Source organism: Gopherus flavomarginatus, chromosome 6 (assembly GCF_025201925.1).
Source record: "Gopherus flavomarginatus isolate rGopFla2 chromosome 6, rGopFla2.mat.asm, whole genome shotgun sequence".
Taxonomy (NCBI): domain Eukaryota; kingdom Metazoa; phylum Chordata; order Testudines; family Testudinidae; genus Gopherus; species Gopherus flavomarginatus.
Window position 1 is genome coordinate 131,636,897 of NC_066622.1, and position 17,983 is coordinate 131,654,879.

Consider the following 17,983-nt stretch of genomic DNA (forward strand, 5'->3'; position numbering starts at 1 on the left):
CCCAATGCTTCTGTATGCCACATTCCTGACCTGGAAATCCTTGGTCCATTCATTCCTTGGCATTTCTGCTGAAATTGGCAGCCAAGTATCCATCAAAGACAAAGAAGTTGGTTTTTTGATGTGGGTAGATTATCCACTAGGAATCGAAGCCATCAGCTCATTTAATGTAATTCACAGAGTCACAGATTTCAATCACTACTAACCTGAGCTGGATTCAAAACTCATAACAGGGAAACGAAAGACTCCATATTGTGTTATCAACCCTTTGGGTCCATCTAGTCCCCTAACAAACAGGAACCATGTGGTTCAGAGGGGAAGAGCAGAGAGCCTCAGTGGTCTGGGTGTTAATATGGGTTAAAATACATTTTTGTTTGAGTAAATATTTGGTCAGCTTGGTTAAAAGCAAACCATCCACTTTATTATTTTCGCCCATTGGCTTGTGGAAGTCTCTCTCCCTGAGTATTGTTTGACAAGGATGAGGACTCAGAAAGCTTAGCTCTGAGAAGTTTATTGGTCTCTGATACGGTCAGTCATCTCTGACCTTTGCTTTCCCTTCACGAGTAAATAACGTTTTGAGAAACTGTTGGTTTTGACAACAGATCAGGTGGTATCTGGCAGGTAGGGGGAGAAAATCTATATTTGGAGCAGTGAGGAAGAATAGATGCATTTTTCCATGGTGTTATCTTGCTGGGACAGACTACTTGCGATTACGACTGACAGTTGAGCACCAGGGTAAATAGCACCTTATCGCTATGGTGCCTGCCTCTGCTGATTTCAGCAACTGTACACTCACTCCTGAGTCATCTAGCTCTGCAAGCTGTTACAATGACCTCATTTATTTAACAGATTGTACTATCAAAGTCTATATTAAATAAAACCTAGGACTGTGCCAAGGAAATGTACTGCAGCCTGAAAGAAAAAACTATAAGCAAAAGCTTGCATGCACCAATAGATTTGGGCATCATGTGGTTCGATTTAAAAAAGCACTTTCATACCACAGAAAGTGATGTAGTTCATGTATAAGCATAAAATCCAAAAGAGACAAAAAAGGTCTCTCTCTCTCTCTCGTGGTTTTGATTTTACTTCTCCAGTTTTGATACAGGTCTGAAGCCTACTGGGGAAAAGAAGAAGAAAATTCCAAGCAAGACTGGCTAAGAAGAAAGTTCTGCTAAACAACTGTTCAGACACTTCCAGCCATTGTTCTCCTCTAACCTGATTTCATTTATAATTGAATCCCAAGTGAAGAAGGTCTCTGACTGATCCACTTTGACTTGCTTTGAAAGATTATTGACAGGTTGTTAAAATGTACAATTTCCCCACTTCTTGAGAGCATCTGGAGCAGCCATTGCCTTGTCCATCACCTTTCTCCCACAAGGACTTTCACCAGCTCATGACACAAACATGGGAATCCTATTTATTATTTGCTTGAGACAATGCCCGCAACATGCTTGGTACTTTCCAGATCCCGAGGAACACCCCTCACCCTGAGGAGCCCACAATCTAAGGACAGAGACAAGCAGGCAGAAATCAGGGCAGGGGAACAATAAAAGGTATTTTATATACAAACCATTAAGATTCAGTATAGGCAGCACAGCAGAAGTGAGCCTAAGTGGGATGTAAGCGTGGAGAAGGCAGGTGCCTTGTGATTCATTCAGGAATGTCACTTGTATATGGTGATAGGTTCTTTAGAAATATTAATACAAGTGATTAAGGTCATTCTCCTCACTTCGGCTAGCAGAGTGACTGGATTTCTCCAGTCATACCTGCACTATAACTACCACCATATTGAGGCCCCTGGTTACAACAGAATAGTGGCCTGACACATTTAAAATGTGATTTGATCTTTGGGCTCTGAGAAGGGGGATCTTCTCACTGAATTATAGTACAGCCTTGCTAAAATTCAAGGTGCAGCACCTGATTCAGAAACATGGGTAGGTCCCATCCCAGAAAAGAAAGACAAAACTGAACCCTGTGGTGGCACTACAGTGATGGAGCAAGATTGCCCAGCAAATTAGCTCTTGTAGTGTAGAACGAAGCAGCACGAAAATGAGACATGTAGGAGGAAATACGTACATTGATGAATGGCCTCTGAAGGCTAGTTGTGAATGCCCATTTACACTGTCCCATGAAACAAGCATAAAGGAATTCAAAAGCAACAGTTAAAAAAAGATGGAGGGCAATATTTTTTACACAAACCAACCAACTGGAAGGTGCACCATGCACCTTCCAACTAACACCCAATAGGGTTCTTGTCATGCTAAAAATCTTAGTAATAGTATGTGAAGACATTTTGTGCCGGTGCTCATACCTAATGGTCATTTTGCTGCACTGGTTTATCACCACATCTGAAGGATGGAGTCTGTACCAACACTGGTAGTGCACTGCAGTGCACACACTAGGATTTGGAGCTCATGAACCAGTGAGTCAAGACACTGACACACTGGATTGCAATCCAACAGGATCATCAGAATCATAAAAACTCACGAGTCATTGCAAAACAGAAACATTTCACGTACTGGTTTGGTTTTGGCAATATTGACATGTTTTGGTTTTTTGATGGGAGGAAAGTTCCTGGAAGGCAGGAAGTTGAATACGAGACTTATATAATCCTCTGTTCCAGAAGGTACAATTTTAAGAATATTCATACCTACATTTTTGCACCTGTTGCTGGTTGGAAAAGTGAGGAAATCGTCTGAAAAACTGAATAAAAAGGATGGAGCTCACTTCCCAGAGTCCACATTCCATTTCAGGGTTTTTAACTGAACTGATAATGAAATCAGTTCTGTAGCCAGATGTCTGCTTTCATCTCTCTGCCACGCAGCTGGAATCATGCCCACACAATCTCCACCAAAATACTTTCTTTGAAGGCTGTTTGCTAATGGTTTTCAAATAATGTAGAACAAATGTCTCAAAAGTGAAAGTTGACAGATGCCACCTAATGGCCATCTGCATGTTCAGCTACAAAACACTGTGCTATAGTTTGGTCTCAGTTTCAAAGATACATGCCTGAATTTTGTTAAAAAAGGCCCATCTTTCCATAGGAAGAGACTCAGATGACGAGTGTTTAGTTCAGAGAGGAGACTAATAAGGAAGGACATGATAGAAGTATATGAAATCATTATAGTTACAGAAAAGTAAATTGGACAGTATAAGAAAAAAGGAACACTCAAACTATAGGAAACACATTTAAAACTGAAAAGAAAACATTTTACACAACATAATTCCCCTGTGGAACTCACTGTCAAGATATTATTGAGGTCAAGAGTATAGAAGGATTTTTTAAAGGGTTAGACATCCTACGGATAAGAACAACCACCAAAGTTACGTTAGACAGGATAATTACAGGCACTGCCTATACAGCATGATAGTCTTTAATTACATGATCTCATACTATTTTTTCCTCAGGATCCATGCCTCATTCAGTGCAGAAAACAGAATTATATTAAATTTCCTTAGGGGCTTTTCTGTCATGCTCATTGCTTACAGTACATGAGTGCTTCACAAATATGAACTTCTCTTTCCAACATCCCTGGGAGATGAGGTGATGTTATCCCCTTTTTACAGAAGGGAAGAAGAGAGACAGCAAGAGTAAGGTCAAAAGTTTCCACTCGTTTTGGGTGCCCAATCTGAAACACCATGGGTCTGATTTTTCAGAGTACTTAGCATTACATAACACTTAGTCTAGTCAAAGCACAGCTCCCGTTGACTTCAGTTGCAGCAGAAGTGTAGAGTGCACACAGCAAACCTGACCTCTGCATATCGATTCAGGTATCCAGTGACTTGTCCAACATCAAGTGTCCAGTGACTGAATGCTGGCAACGGCAGGGACAGAACAGAGTTTTCCAAGGCAGCATTCAACTACCTTAACTATGAGATCACTTTCTCTCTTCCTGCAGTCCCCTGCCTCAATCACTACACACCTTCCAGCTTCTGCAGCAAACAAGGCAGGGGTCAGAAAACAGCCTTTTTCACCACATAACCCTAATTCATCCCCAGAGCAGGTCCCTCCTGTGTACTGAATGAAGCAGGGGTCCTGTGAAAAAAATTAATGTGATCATGGAATTAAAGCCTGTCATAATGCGCATGCACAAGGGGTGTGTGTGTGTCTGTGTCTCTGTGTGTGTGTGAGAATGAAGCTTGCAAAGGCATTCCTAACTTTTGATTACTTGATTTTGCAATCTTATTAGTGTTCTTATAACAGTTTGTGTGTAATAATCTACATAGGTTCTTACACCAACTCTTATGATCGTATCTGAGCGCTTTCCAGTAGTACATTAGGTAATATGACTAACATCAGTCACACCTGGTTGTAGTGCTCAAGAAATTGAGGGGCTGAGAAGAGTTTTCTAGGGAGGCTGGCACAGGGCAGATTTCTCTGCATGACCCTTATGCAGAGACGGTCCATTCTGCCAAACTCTGTGGTAGATATGAAATATGGAGGCAAAGATGAGACCTTTCACTTACAATTTAAGCCAGGATTTAAAGTCTCCAGTGGTGAAAGGCTCTAATCTACTGCAACAACAGCAGCACTGATGCACACTCATCTAAAATAACTTCTCTGTCTGGGCTTGATTTCACTGCCACTGAAATCAATGGGATAATTTTTGTATTGCAAATCATTGGATATGCAGTACTCTATTTAAATTCTTAATTGCACATGTTAATATATTTTGATCATCATGAGACAGAACGCACAAAACTCTTGTACGTGTGACAAGTTGAGTAAGACCCATAAAATTTTAAATGGAAATGATTTAAGGAATTATAGAATGAAACTTAAATTGAATTACATACCTTATCAAGGTGAAAGAGCAAACAAAGCCACTTCAGAGAGCAATTACTATAAGCTTTATTCATTCAGGTTTCCTGGTTCAAAGGGCACAGGCCACAGATCCTTCATGACTGGTCGTCTGACCGATTTCTGGCTCCATACAGGGTTCGTGGAAGATCATTCAATGAGCTTCAGCCTTTTCCCTTCTGTACAGGCCAAAATCCCATCTGATGAACACACATGAAACACGATTATGGTTTATAATTTCATAGCTGCAGTGACGCGTACTGAGTGATACTTACACAGTCAAACCGCTGAAGTCCTCATGAGGAAGGGGGTATTTCCAGGTTGATTGACATTGGTTCTCTGATGATTCCAATTTTTTTTTTATAGCTCCTCAAAACGAGCACCCACATTTTAAGAAAAAATACAAATGTAAAGTCAAAGACACATACTAGTTTAACTATAAACCAAACATCTGGGGTAAGAAATGGATGAAATGAAGTTTGATTGCACAGGCCTGGGAATCTGCAGCAGTGCAAAAAAGCATCTAACTGCACTTACCATTCCGAGAGAGTAGCAGGTGATGGGAAGCCAGCCGCAAAGAGGGCAGCTAAGGGGAAAATTCTACAAATGCAATCCTGCTATGGTATCAAAAAGCATTTCATAAGAGGATGTAAAACAGTTCAATATAGTTTGAGCACTTAACATGTAAGAAGGTTACAAAAGAGATTTTCAGTATTGACAATAAAAGCAGCAAAGAATCCTGTGGCACCTTATAGACTAACAGACGTTTTGGAGCATGAGCTTTCGTGGGTGAATACCCACTTCCTCAGATGCAAGTATTGACAATATTCATTTAATAATACTCGACATGTTAAAAACATGTTCCATGGCACATATTAGGCCCTATGGTGATGCTGCATGGTCTGTGTGATCCTCTGTATGGCTCCTGCATATGGTAATTTGAACAGCTGGTAAGGTTACTTTTTTCTCTTATTGCTTTGGTTCTGCTATCCGCTGAGCCAACAAACAGCTTTCCTACCAGTCTGTCCAACCTGGGTTTTTCAGCGTTCCCAGCTTCCTACCAACACTGCTGTGGACTGCACATTCTCTGTGCCTGACTTACACTTGCCTTATTTTATATGTTCCGGGTCACAGAATTGTACTCTTTTGTAACTCTGTGGAAGAATTTGGCTCTAGATAACAAGATAGGTAGTTCATGGACATCCTGAAACAAAGGGAGATTCCTAGTAACCAACAAAAGCATTTAGTGAATAAGCTATTTGGGGCAGATTTCATGCCTTCTTTTGTCTTTATACATGACTGAGCACAAGAGATAAATAATAAGATGACAGGTATGGATACCCAATCTAAGATCTGTGACTCTGCAGCAATTTATCTGCTAGACTGAGATCGATATCGTTCATGGAACGATCACTGGAATTACAAAGAGCTTGGATTTGGCCTTCATGGAAAGAATGTGTCAAAGGCAGATTTGTGGAAGACAGTCTGCTGCTACAGGAAGTTTCAACACCATTCATCAGCTCTCTACAGTGGCCCAGGCCATAAAAAAAGCAACACTTGAACTCTGGCAACTTGGCAGAGATTTTGAGGTAAGCTATAGGTTGCTGGAACATGACACAGATCACTTTGTATGAAGAACTTTAGGCAATGGCCTTCTTTGTTACTTTTCATAAAAGAAAGGAAGCTAATTTATCTAAGATATTTCTATATAACCTAATAAACAGGAATATTGTACACTTATAGATCACTTTCCATTCAAGGACTTCACACCACACTTGTGAGGTCAGTATTAAGCTCATTTTGTAGAGAAGGAAATAAGAACACAGGGATGGAGTGACTTGCCCGAGAAAGAAAGGAAGTTTGTGGCACAGCTGGAAAGAGAACTCTGGCGACCAGTCCTGTCTCTTAGTGGCAAAACTTTACTTTTCCCCCCAGTGTGGCCTACAAATCAATGACAGAAACATTAGCCAAATCTCTAAAGCCCACGTTATCTCCTTGCAGGTTTTAGGGGCAGGCTGGGAGAAGAGTTGAAGTCATAATTAAGGCAGTTTTTCCTTACAATTAGGTCAGTGGTTTTCAAACTTTTTTCTGGCGATCCAGTTGAAGAAAATTGTTGATGCTCAATGGAGTTGGGGATGAGGGGTTTGGGTTGTGGGAGGGGCTCAGCACTGGAACAGAGGGTTAGGGTGCAGGGGTGAGGACTGCAGGGTGGGACCTGGAATAAAGGGTTCAGGGTGTGGGAGAGGGCTCTGGGCTGGGCCAGAGGGTTGGGGTGCCAGAGGGGATCAGCGCTCTGGGTTGGGGAGTGCAGGCTCTAGGGCGGGGCTAGAGATGAGCAATTTGGGGTATAGGAAGGGGCTCCGGGTTTGGGGGAGGCTCAGGGCTAGGGTAGAGGCACATAGCCCCCATACTTAGGAGCCATACCCGCTGCTGGTTGCTTCCAGGCCGCAGCGTGGTATCAGAACAGGTAGGGACTAGTCTGCCTTAGCTGGGCAGCTCTGCCGATGGGACTTATAACGACCGGGTTGGCAGTGCTGACCAGAGCCACCATGACCCAGTGCCTTACATTCTGTGACTCAGTACTGGGTCGCGACCCGCAGTTTGAAAACCACTGTCTTATGTAATCTTTATAGTAACATACAAAAATAAAATGACATTTGACAGGCAAATGAACACAATGAAAGACTGTAGTGCAAAATCCATCTATTTAAAATACTGTTTATTTGTGATTTAACATTAATTAGCATTACATCTATGAGCAATTTCAGATAACATTTATATATTTTCCACAGGACACAGAGTTGGCTGGCTCATTCTTTATGCCAAAGCAAGTAAATATAGGCATTAGCAAAAGGTGCAAATAGTTCACGGTTGCATTTTAAAAAATATTTATGCACATTGCATTCATTTAGATATATTTTTTAAAAAAAGTTATGAAAAGCATAGTTCACAGGTTACTGCTTCTACATATGTTGTAATACAACACAAATAATGTAGAACTTAAAAAAAACAACAACCCCAAGTTAAGCAACTGGAAGTGTCCACTCAGATTAAAAACACTGTTTCCAGTATTTAGTGATAACTAGAATATCATTTCCAGGATCCATTCCAATATGCATTGTCACACTTACACGGTCAAAGCTAACCAGCCCCAGAACATAGGATAATCAACATCTTTGCATGCCAAACCACTCTCCAGCCATACTTAATCTATATATTGTATATATTTCAACTGGCAATCTGGGAATCACACTGATCTTTAAAAGTTATTTGCTATTGCAATAACTGATGTTCTATGACAAATTTGAGAAGAAAAAAACCTTGTTAATTTCTATGTTTAGCTTGTTTTTTACAATACAGTAAAAAGCAAAAATGAAAATATCTGCAAAAACGAGTAAGCGGCACTATTGCCACTACCCATGACACTAAGATCTACTTTGTTCTGGGTTTGTCTGAAGGACACAACACAGATTAATAAGACCCTTTTAAAATTCAAATGAAAATGAGAAAGAAGAGTAGATCTCCATGTGAAACCATGTAAGTTATTTTAACTTCTAATATGGAAATGTGATTTTGCTGATTTAATAAAAATACCTCACAATCCATATCATATATTTAATAAAAAATAATCACCAAACTTATACTTTCTTTGCATCATTCTATTTTCTTACTATTTCACTTTCCCTTTTAACAGTTTTGTTTCCTTCATTTGGTTTTGTTAAGAGATTATTTTTCTTCATTCATTAGCAATGCCATGAGGGAAAAAACACAGTAAGATTTAAACATGAATCCAGTTTAATTTTATATGTTTTAATCCTTTGATAGCTGAGTCCCTGGATTCCTGAATTATATTTAAGTATACTCTAAACCAAGCATCCTTAAATACACTCTACTGTTAGATACTTGGCTTACATGCGTATAATACTTTTATACTAAATGGTATACAAACATTTCAACATATAAAATCTTATTTTGTTTTGCCATAGTTTAACTAAGTTATGTTCAGTGTATAAAATCCCCTTTATTGAAAAATAAGGGTTTTTTTTCCAACTGATAGAATAAAAAAGAAGTATTCAAAAATTATATTTCACTAAAATGAAATATTTGGCAAAAAAGTTTTGATGAATGGACTTCTTACACATTTTGTATAATTCCAAATAAAAATTATCTTACAGTTTTTCTTCTAATATGTGCCAGTGTATAATATTCTATATAACCTAACCTTAAAAGATTTAAAGGCGTGCTGTTAATATGCACCCACTGAAGCAGGGTACAGAAACAAAATATATGGTCTGAATCACAATACAAAAAAGTATTATATGATTACCAAGTGAGGCAGCAGTTTAAAAATGAAAATTCATATAATCACTCAACAGTAACTCTATTAGAGACTTCAACTGTGCTGAAGATTTTAAGGTCTGCAAAATACTCCAAGTGTAACTTGCCACAACAATGTACTACAATGGTATCTGATCTCACTATGATAGTATTAAAGCACCTGCCAGTGTAGCTCTACGTGAAACTACTGAATGTTTCAAACCCTCGGTAATTTTGGACACTAAGTGAGAGATGAATTAGTTTCTTATTTAACAGAAGATGGTTTTTAGTAAAACCTTTTCCAGTTCTGTTCATAGGTTAAGGTCCAGTTTACTGCACAACCCTAACACTACTTTGTTAATGTTAGACTTAAATGTGGTTTTTAAAAATGTGCAATGCCTTCTCTTAGCAACAGAGCTGCAGTTATGCTTCCACCTTCTCCTTCTTTTTGTTCTTTTTCAGAAAAGACGGAGTGCGGAATTTCTTCTTCTTCTTTGATGGAGATTTTGAAGGGGAGCCCTCAGGGGACAGGGTCTCTTCAATCTTTTCAGAAGTTTTAATTGTAATCTCTACGCTCTCCACAGTACTAGTGGTTAACTGACTGACCCGCTGGGTGAGATCTTCTTCCACGTCATGCATATCTTCCTTGCCATTCACCACCACAACAGGTACCTCTGTGGAGATGAGGTTAGCATTCTGGGCATACATATCTTCATGATTTTCTATGAAAATGGAGAGTTCCACTATTATTATTCTTATTTTTGTGAGCAATGTCTATGCAAAAAATCAGAAATGGGCCTGGACTATGAAGTCTGGATTTGGATTCAGATATGAACTGCTGCAAAGTTTAAGGTGCTCAGATGTGGGTTTTTCCCGTCTTCTGTGCTCTTTATTTTGTTTATGTCAAATGATACAAATGTAATAGTGTGCAAATTTCATTAAAGGATACAGCCCATTCGTATCCAAGGGTAAGTCAAGTACTTAGAAGTCTAAACAGCCTAAAGTGCAGTTAGAATTATTTGTGCCTGCACTAGGCCAACATATGAAGATGACCCACTATGCAGGGTACCTTTCAGAATACAAACCTTTAAAAACATGCTGTATTGTTTCTGCTGATTATGTATTAACAGAGGCTCTCTTCTGGAAGATTGTTATACAAAAAAAAAATATAATAGCTACATTACAGGGAGCAATAGACAACATACATGCCTCCCATTTTATTAATATGTGATTTTATTGTGTGGATTTCACAACAGGAAAAATGTTTATTGGGGAAAATAATTCAGTTATATACTAAGACGGACTCACACATGACACTATAGTTAACTAGATCAGTTTTTGACCAGCCGACTTTGAGAACTTGTCTACTCAATTTAAATGAAAAATTGGAGTTGATAAAAGTCTGGAAAGATGCAGGCTTCATAAACTCACTAGTTGTAAGCGGCAAGAATCTCGTACTGAAATACTTAAATCCCAGTTTCTAAAATACTGAAAGCAGGCTATATTGCACCTTACTTAAAGGATATAATGAAACAATCAGTGACCCAGGTTATTAGAGCTCTTTTCATTTTATAGGAAGCTGTATTTAATACCTTCTAATTTTTCAGGGACATTTTGCGGGGACTGTGTTTGTGACTGAATTTGTGACACAGATGAACCATCATCTGAGACTAATTCCTGTTCAGCATCTGCAGGACAAGATTTGAATTAGTAGCCATGCAAAAATAAAAATGAACAAGATCATCAGTGTTAGTACATACAATCTTTACAGCTCTGCTAGCATTGAACTGTTCATGCTAATGTTGTCAAGAAGTTAATATACAATAGCTTAAACACATTATTAGGAAGTTATTACAGTCATCATCCATTAACAGTTATCAGATGTTAGCTCTTCTATATAAATAATTAAAAACAAGGCTGAACACAAGGGAGCAGGCAGCCCATGCATATGTGGCTTCATCTCACCATTAACTATATGACATACAAGAAATCATGATACTATTCATACCCTTAAAAAGTCTAAACTATGAAAGTCAGCCACGCAGTATTAGTTCATGAGAATGTATTAAAATGCTATTGTTAAGCAATACTGAATTAGTAATTCTGATAAGGAGTAGCAATATAAAAAAGTTATAAAATGCTTTTAACTGAAGTGGATGAAAATCTTGGGGATATAGGAAAGATTACTGAAAATGTTTTTACCTTTGAATCTTTAAGCTTTTGAAAATAAGAAATTACAAAGTTGTGCTTTAAAATACTGGCATTTCAGAGTTAAGACATTGCCAATGATATTGCCAAGTTTATAGCAAACAGAAAACTATACCATTTAAGAATATTATTTTTGATAAATGAGGGTTCATAGGCTTTTACTTTCTATTCCTATCATCTGTACTGATGGGAAAAAAATCTACCTGTAAATGTTTAAAATTTTATTTTTTGGTATGTGTTTCCCAATTTATGGTGACATCTCTCTCCTTTCAAAGGATCAACTATTCCTATCTGCAATACACAGTATCAGAAGACAGTACAAAATGAACGTTACTGTATTTATTCGACTTCCATCGTTGTGTAAGTCTTCTGGTGCTTTAGTTCCTATATAAAGTAAAATCAACTAAGATAAAATTCTGCAGTTCTCAAAGAGCAATCATTTTTAAGTTTTCCCAGGATGGTTGCAACTTGCTCTTATCATGTGAGAGTAAGAACTATAGCATGGCAAGGTTTCAAGATGTGCTATCCTGCCCCAACATAAACAATGGCAGTATGCCCATAATGCCATAAATCAAAGTTCAATAAGGTCACCCACTTACTGTTTTCCAGTTTGTCAACCCAATTAACTCCACATTGTTTTTTTATTATTATTATTTACATTGCAGTAGTGCCTAGGGGCCCCAATTGTGGGTGAAGGTTCCATTATGCTAGGAGCTGTACAAACACATTACAAAAGACAGTTCCTTCCCCACAGAACTTAAAGGTTTGTAGTGTGCTGAATACTAACTGTCCCTATAGATCCTGCTACTGTGCACTAAAGGTTCCCTAGTGCACACTGACTTAGTCATGTTTTAAAGCAGAGTAGATCAAAGCACACTAGGGAAATTTTAATGTGTGGTAACAGGGTCCATCCAGATGGACTGTTAGTGACTGGCACACTAACGTCTGGTAGATTTACACCCCATCTTACCTTGAACTTACTGTTCATCTAGATAAGCCCTCAGTATAAGCAGAGAAGAGAGAGACTGGGAGAGCACAAGGAAACACTGGTTAGCATGAAAAACTGAGGTCTCATTACACTAGCTAACCAACAGAGTCAGGATTGGGTTGGGTTTTTTTGGTAGGGGTCATGGCAAAAGAGTTTTAAGGAGGGATTTAAAGGTGGGCAATGAGGATATTTACAAGGACCTCCCACACATGAGGGTACCAAGGGAGAAAGCACAACGGTGCTTGTTTGAAAGTTTAACAAATGGGTGCTGAAGGCTGGAACCATTGGTAGAGTGGGGGCAATCTGACATCTCAAAAGCATACAAGAGGTAGAGTGGAGATTGGGCATGAAGGGCCTTAAAAGTCAAGATGAGTAGTTTGTGTCTGATGCAAGGGAGAAGGGACAACCATTGAAGAAATGCAAAGAGAGGCGTGACATGGTCAAAGCAACAACCCAGGAAAATGATCTTTGCAACAGTATTATGAATGGATCTAAGTGGAGAAAGAGTGCATCTATCAAGGCTAGAGAGGAATAGGTTGCAGTACATGAGACGTGAGATAATCAGGGCCTGGACAAGAGATGTAGCTGTGTGGATGGACGTCAAAGGTCATAGCTTAGGATATGTCTATGCTACCTGCCAAATCGGCGGGCAGCGATCGATCCAGCGGAGGTTGATTTATTGCATATAGTCTAGACACGATAAATCAACCCCCAAACGCTTTCTGGTTGACTCCTGTAATCCCCCCCACCTTAGAGATGTTAAGCAGGAAGAACTAGCAGCATTTTAACACTGCCTGGATGTGATGATCCAGAGAGATGGTTGAGCTGAAGACAACACCTATAGGCCTGTGTGACAGAGATAAGGAGGTTTTCCACAGAGAGGAGGGGAGACAATGGGAGGAAGATTAAGAGCTCTGTTTTGGCCACCCCTATTTTAAGATGATATCTGGGCTTCCACAAGGAGACATCTGAAAGACTGACAGTGATTTTAGTGTATACAGAAAGGACCGGACAGGTATACATGAGTTGTCAGCTGAGAGTTGATAGTTAATGTCATTTACAAATGAGATTGCCCAGAGACAAGTTGCAGAGGAGGGGGCCAAGAACAGAGCCCTGTGGAACTCCCACAGAAGTTTGGTAGGGAATGAAGAAAGTCCTCCTAATGAAATGCAGAAGCAGCAATTAAAGGTAGGAGATCCAGGAGAGGACAGTCATGAAAGCTGAGCGAGGATACAATTTCAAGAATGGTTAACTTGGTTGAAGGCAGTGGACAGACTGAGGAGAGCAAAGATTGAATATTGTGTCTGCTTTGGCCAGGAAAAGGTCATTAGAGGCTTGGTGAGAGCCACCGAATTGGAGTGCAAGGTAGAAGCTGGATTGGCGAAGAACTTCAGATAGTGACTGTACAAGACACAGTCAGTTTAGAGATAAAAGGGAGAATCTAGATGGAGCGGTAGTTGTATAGTATAGGCAAGTGGAGATAAGGATGGAAGAGACTAAGGCATGCTTGCATTGCAATGGGATGGATGCTGAGGAGAAAGGTAAAGGAGAGAATGGGAGCGGAGGTAAGATCCAGAAATGGGATGAGCTCACTGAGGCCCATGGAAGGTTAGAAGAGGAGAACAGATGAGAAGCTTGTGGGTTACTGAGAGGGGAGGTGGAAGAGAGCATGTTATAGTATGGTATGGAAGGGTGGTAAGTGGGGATGCAGGAGGTAATGCTGGAACCTGTCAATTTCCTCTTTGAAGAGGTTAACAAGGTATTTTGCACAGAAGAAGTGCAGGGTAGGAAGTGAGGAGATGGAGTCAAAGGTAAAGAACAGGGGCTAGGATTGTGGCCATGGGAGTCTATCAGGGTGGAGAAGTAGAAATGATTAGTTAGGGAAATAGCAAAATATGAGGAAAGAACAAGTTTTTAGTTTTAATTCCTCTTCACTGTTAAAAAACTCTCCTTTAATGTTAAATCTAGCAACAGCTGCCACTACTCTACCACGGCCATGCTGTACTGAAATGTGCTCCACCAGAGGTGAGACATTTCCTGTTGTAGAAAGGTCCTCCCCTAAGGGCAAATTCAGTAAGGCTGAACTAGTGGAGCTCTAGTACAGACTGATGACAATGGTTTTACAATCAACCAGCTACTTCAACTAAAGGAGATTGTCCCATATTTAAAACAAAAGCAAAGATTCATCCTGTACAGGTACTTTTTTTAAGTGAAGAACATTTCCACTATTTTAGATTAAAGGGAAAATGTGCAAAAATACAAAAGCCTTATAATGAAAGATTTAAAATGCTTGGAAAAGGCACCAAAAATGCTGCAAGCAATTAGTGGTTCTCTTGAGCACCTAGCGCTGAACCACACAATTTTCTTGAAATAATTTACTGGCTGGACAGTATCTGAACCAAAGAACTGCAGTTCTAAATTGAAATTTGTGGTTTTGTGGTAAATTTATAACAGCTTTGTCATTCATTTCAATGGGCTTTTATAAAACGACACTTAACTATATGCAGTACACAGCAAAATAAATGGAGATAGATAATTAAGTTATTAAACCAGGGTTTCTGCATGTACCACAAACTGTAAGAGTAAGTAGAATTAGTTGCAATGACAATGGAATACAAGATTAAGTAGTACCTAGGCAGCCGCTCTGTCTGCAAGAATAATTATAATCTAGAAAAATTTATATACTTTCTCAACTGTCAATAGATTTAGATGTTGATGGTCCTTCTAAGCCAGTATAGGCACCTTATAAATAGCATAAATATAGCCTATGTAACTTGGGTATCAAAGCATCAAACAAAAAAGTGTTGGGGGGGGGGTGCGGGAGAGGGAGGGAGGGGAGATCACAACAGTCCTGGGCAACTGGTGTACTGTTGCTATTAACATAAGGGTTAATTTCTTCTTATGTCAAGCAGGAAAAGGTGGCCAGTGAATCAGCCTTTTCTGTAAAAGACACAAGGTGAGTGAGGTAATCTTTTACTGGACCAACTTCTGTTGGTGAGATGGTGAGATACACAAGCTTGTCTCTCTCACCAACAGAAGCTGGTCCAGTAAAAGATACTACCTCACCCAGCTGATCTCTCTAATATTCTGGGACCCACAAGGCTACACTACTGCGCACAGCAATTCCTCTGTAATCCCTTATGACCTCTCACAGGCCTCTCTCCATAGGAGGACTTCAATGTTTGATCAGGATCTTAATCTCTGAAACTGAATTCCACAATTTAGCTAATTAATAAGAACTACTTACTCTTCTCAAACTACTTTGAAGAGAACAGTTAAACAATAATGATCATGAATACTGGACTTGCACCAAGAAACTGACTAGAGAAAGGAATTCTGCTGCTTTCCCCTATGAATTGCATCTGTCCTGTTGCAGTCAGATAACAAGGAACAATTAGCACATAGTTTGTTGCTCTGAGATTTGGCAGCCATCGTACAGACCAGGGGTCGGCAACCATTCAGAAGTGGTATGGCGAGTCTTCATTTATTCACTCTAATTTAAGGTTTTGCGTGCCAGTAATACATTTTATTGTTTTTAGAAGGTCTCTTTCTATAAGTCTATATTTTTGATCCAGCAGTGTATTATTGGTTTTTTAGGTCATTTGAATTTGATTTTTCAGATGAACTTTTATGCATTACAGAAAGAGTGTCTAAGCCCATGCAAAAATCTTGCATTTTCAGGAAGACAGAATCTAGCTGGCTTTTTCCATCTTTTATTTTGATGACTACCGTTAAAGTGGACAAAACTCCACAACTTTATATGTCAAAAGTCACTAGGAGTTAGTCAATCCCAATGTCATAGCTGGTAACAAATCAAATAAATAGGTATAGCCAAACTCCACACATAGAAAGTTCTATTTATACCAGACCATATTACATTTGCTTTTAAATTGTGTTTTAGTTTAATTGTCCTTTTATTGTCAGATTAATACAAGAGAATTGTTCAGATAAAAATTAGCAATTAACCGACCTGCTATATTAAATTATTGTAAGTTTTTCCTCTCTAAAACTTAACTTCAAATATCAAGTCTCAATATTACAGTTTTAGGGGCTGTTCCTGCTCCCACTGAAGCTGAGAGTTTTGACACTGACTTCAGTGGAGGCAGAACTGGGTCCGTGTTCACAAGAATTAATACACCCGCTTTGTCCCACCACACCCCCACCATCAGCTGTCAATTTGAGTCTAGCACAGATGCCATGTTAAAGCTGCTTTGCTAATGGCAGAGACTGACCTTTTGGAAACATACAATAATCCAAATGAACTTGATTGCTGAGCCTTTTAAATAAAAAGTACTATTTTAAATTTTCTGTTGTTGAGACGTATCAATTAACAACGATAAATTAGTTTCCAGAGTGAAATGAATCTTTCAAGTATATTATAGAATTTTTTTTTCTTATTATGTTGAGTGCATAACATACCACTGAAAAGCCTTAGCTAACCCCCTTGGAAATTCATTCAGACGCACCTTATTTGCCTTATGATGCACAAAGCTTTCAATGCAGACTAAGATCTGAGATTTTTCATATATTTTCCTGATATAAGATGTATGTATGTTCATTCCTCTCCTCCAATTCTACCCTAGACATTCTCCAATCTGTTCACCATCCCTTGCACTCCACTGAAACTGCTCTCACCAAGTCTCTAATGACCACTCCCTAGCCAAATCTTCACAACCAGTACTCCATCCTCATTGACCTGTCAAGCTGCCATTGACACTAATCTTGTCCTCCCCTGGGCTTCTGTGACTCTCTCCTTTCTTGGTTCTCCTCCTACCTCCCTAATTTTTCATTCCCACTCCCACTTTCCAAGGGAGTTTCACAGAGCTCTGTCCTTGGTCCCTGTAAAGCAGGGGTAGGCAACCTATGGCATGCATGCCTAAGGCGGCACACGAGCTGATTTTCAGTGGCACTCACACTGCCTGGGTCCTGGCCACCGGTCTGGGGGGCTCTGCATTTTATTTAATTTTAAATGAAGCTTCTGAAACATTTCGAAACCTTACTTACTTTACATAAGTAAACATACTTTGTTTAGTTATATATTATTGACTTATAGAAAGAGACCTTCTAAAAAGGTTAAAATGCATTACTGGCATGCAAAACCATAAATTAGAGTGAATAAATGAAGACTCGGCACACCATTCTGAAAGGTTGCCGACCCCTGCTGTAAAGGATTGAGGCCTATTTTATAGTATCCTCTGCCTACCAGATAAAGGTTTGATCTTACTGAGCCAGCTCACTTCCTGGGGTAATTCTGTCTGAGCTCTCACAGAATCCAGGGAAGCAGTTTCCAGTGGGGTTAGTTGTTTTATTTTAAGCCTTCTTAACAAAAACACCACCACTTATATCCATTCAGACTGGTGCTGCAGAGATATTTCCCTAGCTTGTGGCTTTAAACATATCATCGCCTCTCTTTGCATTCCTCCTCTGGGTCCCCCTTCTCTACTTACTCAAACATAAGCGACTTGTACTCACCTTCAAGGCTCTTTTGACGCTATGCCACTCAACTGATCACCTCTCAGTCACTTCTGCTTCCAGTCAGTCTCCATTGCCCCCGGGTTAAAATTTCCAACAAGCACCTCTGTGCTTTCTCCCATGCTGCCCCTCACAACTGGGAGAAGCTCTCCATAAATACCCACTACCCTCAGTATCCTCAAATCCCTCCTCTGCTGTGA

General features: G+C 39.5%; 1 protein-coding gene and 1 long non-coding RNA gene across 22 annotated transcripts in view; one reads left to right on the top strand and one right to left on the bottom strand.

Annotated features, from left to right (window-relative positions):
• Window positions 1-7,500: 7,500 nt before the first annotated feature.
• ADD3 (adducin 3) overlaps window positions 7,501-17,983 on the bottom strand; it is a 186,138-nt gene continuing 175,655 nt past the window's right edge. For 18 of the 20 annotated variants that reach the window (XM_050958033.1, XM_050958022.1, XM_050958029.1 and 15 more), the window contains 2 exons: window positions 10,708-10,803; window positions 7,501-9,837 (listed from right to left, as the gene is read on the bottom strand). In XM_050958033.1, the coding sequence (XP_050813990.1) occupies window positions 9,539-9,837; window positions 10,708-10,803 (395 nt within the window). In that variant the 3' untranslated portion in view covers window positions 7,501-9,538. Of the gene's footprint in view, window positions 9,838-10,707; window positions 10,804-11,657; window positions 11,708-17,983 lie in introns of those variants that run through there. The other 2 variants (XM_050958042.1, XM_050958041.1) reach the window with 2 other exon arrangements.
• The window catches only part of LOC127053482 (uncharacterized), a 44,036-nt gene continuing 37,559 nt past the window's right edge, over window positions 11,507-17,983 (top strand). For both annotated transcript variants that reach the window (XR_007775051.1, XR_007775050.1), the window contains exon 1: window positions 11,507-11,683. This is a non-coding gene — a long non-coding RNA (uncharacterized LOC127053482). The remainder of the gene's footprint in view (window positions 11,684-17,983) is intronic.